Below are 7,193 nucleotides of genomic sequence, written 5' to 3'. Positions count from 1 at the left end.
ATGGATACTGATAATGATGATATTCTTCAAAGCTTTATGTCATGGCCTTTCTTTGAAGATTCTTTCATTGATCTAAGTCCTTTCACCATGACTGACTTTGAAGATAACTCTCTCATGGATTTTGCACCTCCTTTCTTCAAGTAGGTTTCAACAGTAATTTTTCTTATTTTTTTGTGATTTTTTTTAGATCTCTCTCTCTCTGAAATAGATTAATATAATAAATAAATAATCGGTCTTTTTTTATGGGTTTAGCAGCGGTTCCTATGATCTTCTGCCTCTTCCTGAAAGCTTGGAGCATAAAGCTATCCCTCTATCCTGCCTTCCATCACTTCCGGATCATCAGAAGCTCCATTGCTCCGAAGAAATCATGAAATATTACACAGAAGCAATGCCACTAAGCGCAGTGACAATCTCTCCTCAAACATTAATAGAAGAGAATGCAGAAGGAGAAGAAATAATGAGAAAGGAACTGAAGAGTTCAAGAGGGAGGAGGAATAGGGGCTCAGGGAAAGGGTCGATGAGATCTTGCGATATAGAGTTGAAGGAAATAAGAGCTTACTTCCATATGCCTATAACTAAAGCAGCCATGGAAATGAATATTGGGTTGACAGTGCTTAAGAAAAGGTGCAGAGACGTCGGTATCACAAGATGGCCACATCGCAAGTTGAAGAGCTTGATCACACTCATCAATAATATTCAGGTAGTTTTCTCTAATCTTTCAATCCTTCAGGTTTAGCGTGGAATTTTAATCTTTCACTTGCAGATTTTTGTTTCTGTAAGCATAGAAAAATGTTAAATAATGCTGAAAATTATTTCATATTATTCTGAAGGAGATAGGAAAGAGTTCAAGTGATGTGAACATAATGGAGGAGCTGAAGTCATTGGAAGAGTACAGAAAGCTAATGGAAGAGAATCCTGAGATTCAGCTAACTAATGAAACCAAGAAGCTTAGGCAGGCTTGCTTCAAGGCAAATTACAAGAAGAGGCTGGCAATGCATGCAATGTTCCTGCCTGCAGCCTATTCAAAGGATTTCTTCTAGTTTTTTTTTTCATATTGTATTACTATTATATGAGGAAAAATCTTGGTTGATTGTCTATAGACATGAAAGAAATTAGCAAGAAATTGATCTTAAATTTTTGCTTTTATTACATAGGATTTTAAGCTTTCTTTTCATTTTGTTTTTTTTTTTCTTATTTTATTTTTTTTTTATGAAAATGCATTTCATTTAGGTGTTTGTGTGCGTTATTGCTCCATTAATGAAGGCTTCATTTGGGACTAACTTTTTGTGATATAAACATTTTAATTTTTATACAAAAAATTATTTTAAAAAATAGTAAGAGAGTCGTCACAAACGATGGACAACTTTTTTAGTGCTTTCTAACAAAGTTTTTTAGTAAAAAAATTTCTTAAATTCAAAATTTTTACACTAAAAATTTGCTATATAAGGCACCAACGAAGTCGTCCCAAACGAAGCTTAAGTCTTCATTGATTTTTAGAATTTGAAATTGTTTGATCGTACATTATCTAAAAATTTTGACGAAATATTTATTTAAGCTAATACTTTTAAAGATTTTGATTAAAATTGAGGCTTAATATTAGAGAAATCTTTGACCAAAAAGTTATGTTTTAATGACAAGAAGCCTGATTTATACTACTACAACAACAACGAAAACAAATCTTCATGATACCATATGAGGTCAACATAAATTATTTTCTCTTTTGTCTTTTAATAAGAGTAGAATTCTCATTTAAATCTAATAAAACAATCATTTTTAATATTTATAATCAAATCTTTTTGGGTCTACCTCTACTCTAAAAAATATATAATAAAATAAATTTTAAAAGTAATTTATTGATAAAGTTGATAAACAATTAATATAAAAATATTGATAAAATTTTAATGACAGTTTAAAACAATTTTTAAAAATATTGATAAGATAAAAATATATAATACACCTTTAGTTTCAATTTCAAAAGTAAGATTAATAAATTATAAATTAATTACTCAACATATAATTATAACTTAAATGCTTTTATAATCATATGTTTAGTGGTTATTATATAATTTTTTAATCTTATATTCGTTGATTATTTAGCATATAATTATAACCAAAATGCACTCCTACCTCGCTATTTTTCAAAGCTGTGTACTTTTTTTCTTTGAGATTTTCTATATGAATTAAAATCAAGCTCACACACATCATCATCTATAAACTTCAAATTTAAAATATCTTAATAAATAGCTTAAACTCTCTACGAATAGATCAAGATGGACTACATCAAAAATATATACTCGAGTTTAACACAGTAGACAATTGTGTGCTACAATTAGGGGTGTCAAGTGAGCCAAGCAGGCTTACGAGCGGGCTCAATCCCGATTCTCTAACAAGGCAAGTCGAGCTCATCAAATCACAATTTCATGCTCCAGCTTATACTCGAGCTCATATATTAAATAATCTCGAGCTCAAGCCTGACTTAGACTCACAAACTTGTTGATCCGCTCACTTAAATTAAAATGTATTTAATAATCAATTTAAATTTAACACAATCTAGTAAAATTACCAGGCTCTGTTACAACAATAGAGGTACACTGTCCGGGCGGCATTTACTTCACAACTGCACCTTTCCTCATTTTATCTTCCCCAACCTAAAGAAAAGGAAAAAGGCTCAGCGGAATTACTTCAATACTGCAACGGCCTAAATACTTCTTCTATACATGAGAGCTTCTTAAGAAGTAACTATTCGACAGAGAGAGATACTAAAACTATCGAATTTGGCCATTTTAGATGTATTAGCTCGCAGGAGTTGCACTGAAATAATAATATGCTTCAAAGAATGGGCAGATCTCTCTGAACTGCAACCAAACGAAGGACAGTTTCAAAGACTGTACAAGCTCAAGTTTGTAAAATATGAGCCATTATAGAGCAGCATGGGAGCAATTAGTTAATGGACAATAGCATATGTGCAGGTGATGGAAGGACCAGCTTCAATATTGCAAAAAATGTCTTTCTTCTAAGATTTTGGAGAGTTGCCCGTACAGAAGTTGTTGCTCTTCCAGGCTAAGGTTTCTCAAAATCTGCAAAATCATTTAAATTGGTCTCAGCACAGAGGTTTGAAGAAAGAATGCAAAGACAAATGCAGCAGAAGAGAAGCAAAACCTGGTTCAGAATCATCTCAACGGAAAAGTTCTGAGACATGATGAAGGATTGGTAGTATATGTATGCAAACACGGCTATGACCATCTAATAAAGAAAAAAAGAATAATAATAATAAATTGGTTATGTAATTAAGAAGGAATTATAAAATTATAGAATTGGTATATCTAGACTAATAAAAACAATAACTGTAAAAATATCAATTACATAAACAGAGAATACGCCAGACATTCCACTTCAGGGTGGCTTAAAAATCTTTAATTGGTTTTGGGTATATAACAAAGAGAAGATGTACCGATTTAGTAAATGGAATTAATATGAAAAGTTTACAGGAGAATTCATATGGCTAGGTGTTATGCAAAAAAATTCGTAATGCTATACTTTACGAAAATGATTACACCAACAACATCAAATCTTTACCACACTGTGGGGTTGACTACATGAATCCTTTTTTTTTTCATTGTGTCAAGTTAAGAGTCTAATTCTCATTCAAATCTAACAAAAAAATGTCATTTCTAATATTTTCTAACCAAGGTCTTCCTCTACCTTTCTTAACACAAGTCAAAATTAATACATCTATTTTCCTAACTGGGTCATCGAAAGGCCGCCATTTTATGTGACTGAATCATCTAAAATGGCTCTCTCTAATCTTATCTTCCATTGGAGCTACTCCAACCTTTTCATGTATATCCTCATTTTGTATCCTGTCTCTAAGAGTAAATTCACTCATTCACCGGAGCATCCTCATCTCTGCAACACTTAACTTAATATTATGCTTCTCTTTTAATAGCTAACATTCTGCACCATAAAGCATTGCAAGTCTCACCACCATCTTATAGCATTTTCTCTTAAGTTTGAAGGGCATTTTTCTTTCACACAACAAGCCCAATGCATTCCTCCACTTCAAGCATCCAACTCAAGGTTTAAAATTGCGTAACTGCGCCTCGAGGCGGTTTTCGTCCGTGAGGCGAGGCGTAAGGCTCGAGGCGGTCTGAGGCGTAAGCCTCACGAACACAGAATTGCGTAAATGAAAAATTAAGGATTTTAGCAGGAAAATAATAGCAATAGTGGAAATCAATAAATATCATATGTAGATCCTCTCTCTATACTTCTTCATCAAACCTCGTAATAAATGAGTAGCTTCGTGAACCCAAATTGATTTTAAGAAACATTAGTATCATGCCGCAACCCATGCTTCATAACTCTCTCTCATAGTTTTAAAGTATGACACATTAACTTAATTCCTCCATAGGGAAAAATCAAGAGGTGGAAATGTTGGGGGAAGAAGAGATGCCACCTTTGGAGCCACTTCCAAGGAGAGGAAATGGTGGAGTAAAACTTTTAGAGGAGTTGCAGAATTTGGAAGGAGAAAAAGATGGGGAGAAGATAGAAGCACACATGATTCTACCACCTCTACAATAGTATTGAGGGATGTTCGAGCAAGTTCAAGGGTTGAATCCTTCGCGGGAAGATATATCGCGGGAACGCGAGTATGTTCATCTTGAAGGAAGGAGTCTCACCTATCAGTGTTCGTCTATACTGCAATCAACAAATCCAGAATGAAGAGATTGAGAGATTAATCAAGGAGATGCTCGAGGCAGAGGGATCGCTCGACCCAATGTCAGTCCATTTTTAAATCCAGTGCTATTAGTCAAGTGCTTCAATAGCAGTTTCATTCATTCCATCTTGAGGACAATGTGACATTTTGGGAGTAGAGTATTGATTGGCTAGCTAATTTGATTGGGAGAGAATTAAGAAGCTTCCTAATCGAGAGGGAACTATTTAGAAAGGTTCTTAATCAAAGGGAAATAATTAGGAGATGTTTCCTAATTGAAAATAGAATATTTGGGGGTTGATTTGGAGGGGATTATTTAGAAAATATTTTATAATCGAAGTGGGGGCTGATTTGGAGGGGATTAATTAGGAGATGTTGCCTATATGAATAGGGTGGATTTGAGATCTGATTTGGGGGCTGGCCGGTTTAGAGGGGAAATAATTAAGAAAATATTGCATATTTGGGAGGGAATTATGGAAGGGTTGTTTGGGTATTTGTTGTTTATTGTTTGTTTGCTTTAAGTAGGATGTTTTTCTAGGTTTAGGGGTAGGTCTTGTTTGCTGAAATTGTATTATTTTTAAGGTGTTTAGGGCTCTAGCGGCGTCCATAAATTTGGGAGAGCCGGAACATCCCCTCCAATTGAAGATCTAAATCTATCTTGTCTTTTCTTTCATATAAAATCCAATAAAAAGTGTTCTTGAGTGTTATTCTTCTTTGTTTACTTGTTACAAATTTCTATTTTGCTAAAATTGTAAATTTAGCCAAGGAATTTCACAAGTTCTGCATCCACTTCCTAACACATTTTCACACCTCTATTGAAATATCATCAAGTCCAATAGCTTTTCCACATTTCATTTTCTTTAAAGCCTCTCTAACTTCGATTTTACAAATACGCCGACAAAAAGTAGTTGTAGCCAACCAATTATTATCACATTCCATAGAATCTCATTATAAGAATGGTATGAACGAGCTTATCATTTATTGAGGTTCTAAAATGCATAATTAGTAGTATCAGCAAAAGACTTTGATACACTGCATGATATCATCCCCTAAGTATAATGAAGTAGCTTTGATACTAATTTGTTACAATAGAAGATTCAAATCAACGCTCTTTGTGCCACAAAGAGCAATAGGACTAATCTAGGATAAGCCAATATTAGCACAAAACACAAATATGATAAAGAATAATTAAGAAACAGTGCACATAAAATGCCGAGATTTATATGGTCCGGCTAAAAATAACCTAAATCAAAAGGGCCGAGAAGACTGACACATATCCACTATCAAATGTATAGATTATGGAAGTAGAACATTAACAAAGAATACAAAATCCTCTTCTAAGTTAGATAACAAGAAGAAGAGATTATTTAACTAAAACTCGGTGCAACTTTTCTTAAAGAAAGCCAAAAAAAAAAAGAGATTAAATTCTAACCAATCTCTAAGCAAGAGAACAATAACCAATTGACCAACTCTTCAATTGGGTGGTTGAAAGAAGAATTCACATAGCCGCAAAGTCCCCTTAGCTCTTTTTCATGGCCCGGAGGAAAATTCAACACTCACACCTAATCATCTCGATAGCAAAAGTCAACTTAACCCAATGCCGATCACAATTCCCGCTCAGAACAAGTCCTTGAGCCATCCAATTCAATACATAAGAAATTGGACTTCATTTACATAAAGTAATAACCTAAATACCGTTCATGCTCTGATATATGACCAACATAGTTTCGCTGATAGTGGGGTTAAATTATAAGGCATTGTGTTCCAGAGCCGGCCCAGGAGGGGACAGCTGGACCTGTCCAGCCTGGACCGGTCCAGGTCTACACCCGGCGGAAGAAACAGCAGGGAGGGGGCGGAACCTTGGGTGGGCCCCATGCTGGGCTTAATACAAATTTTGAGGGGAAAGATTTGAATGTAAGGGTAGATTAGGTAAGTGTTAATTCTCCTTTCATGTTAATTAGGGGGAATAGGAGGGATTGAGGGATTATCTTGAATTTGAATTGTGATTTGAGATCTAGGTTCTTGCTTTGGGCTCTTGGCGTTGCCGGAGATTTGAGAGTTGTTCTTCCTCTCGGATTGAAGAACAAATTGTATCTTTGCTGTTTTATTCATCGTCTAGTGGAATACAAGCTTTTCTTTGAGTTTTCTCTCAGATTTCCCTGGATTAGTGCTGTTTTTCTGCCGTAAACAGCAGATTTCTGCTGTTTTCTTGTTCTGGACAGCAATATTTTCGCTGTTTGATCTCCGATTTGGGTTAAGGTTGCTTGCAAACTCAAGTATTACCTTAGGGTTACTTGCGAACTCAAGTATTTCCTATCACATGTTCCTGCTAGTAGGGATGGATATAAGAACTACAAAATGAAGGTGATAGCAGGGTCAAATTAGAAGGCATTGTTCCGGCTAGGGATGAACTCCAGAATAAAAGGCAATGTAACAATGCTAACTACGCGGTGGGCTCCGAAAATTCGGCCCCGGCCTCCGC

At 34.9% G+C, this 7,193-nt stretch overlaps 2 protein-coding genes across 7 annotated transcripts in view; one reads left to right on the top strand and one right to left on the bottom strand.

Moving 5' to 3' along the window:
• On the top strand, positions 1-1,040 carry LOC110112257 (protein RKD1-like). Its single transcript, XM_020844414.1, has 3 exons — positions 1-140; positions 253-700; positions 831-1,040. The coding sequence occupies exons 1-3, from the start codon at positions 1-3 to the stop codon at positions 1,038-1,040; spliced, it is 798 nt and encodes a 265-aa protein (XP_020700073.1).
• A 1,462-nt stretch (positions 1,041-2,502) lies between these two features.
• Positions 2,503-7,193, bottom strand: part of LOC110107356 (phosphatidate cytidylyltransferase 1-like) — a 45,615-nt gene continuing 40,924 nt past the window's right edge. For all 6 annotated transcript variants that reach the window (XM_028699711.1, XM_028699708.1, XM_028699706.1 and 3 more), the window contains exons 11-12: positions 3,160-3,243; positions 2,503-3,077 (exon numbers count right to left, since the gene is read on the bottom strand). In XM_028699711.1, coding sequence (XP_028555544.1) covers positions 2,988-3,077; positions 3,160-3,243 — 174 coding nt within the window. In that variant the 3' untranslated portion in view covers positions 2,503-2,987. The remainder of the gene's footprint in view (positions 3,078-3,159; positions 3,244-7,193) is intronic.

Source organism: Dendrobium catenatum, unplaced genomic scaffold (assembly GCF_001605985.2).
Source record: "Dendrobium catenatum unplaced genomic scaffold, ASM160598v2 fragScaff_scaffold_1373, whole genome shotgun sequence".
Lineage (NCBI taxonomy): Eukaryota > Viridiplantae > Streptophyta > Magnoliopsida > Asparagales > Orchidaceae > Dendrobium > Dendrobium catenatum.
Note: the sequence above shows the minus strand (reverse complement) of the source record. Positions and strands in the feature narration are given on the sequence as shown.

What these genes read in the sequence shown, in the direction of transcription:
- LOC110112257 (XM_020844414.1), top strand. Translation starts at nt 1, where the DNA reads ATGGATACTGATAATGATGATATTCTTCAAAGCTTTATGTCATGGCCT. An exon ending in TTTGCACCTCCTTTCTTCAA is followed by an intron (nt 141 to 252) that starts GTAGGTTTCAAC and finishes TTATGGGTTTAG; the next exon opens with CAGCGGTTCCTATGATCTTC. An exon ending in CACTCATCAATAATATTCAG is followed by an intron (nt 701 to 830) that starts GTAGTTTTCTCT and finishes ATTATTCTGAAG; the next exon opens with GAGATAGGAAAGAGTTCAAG.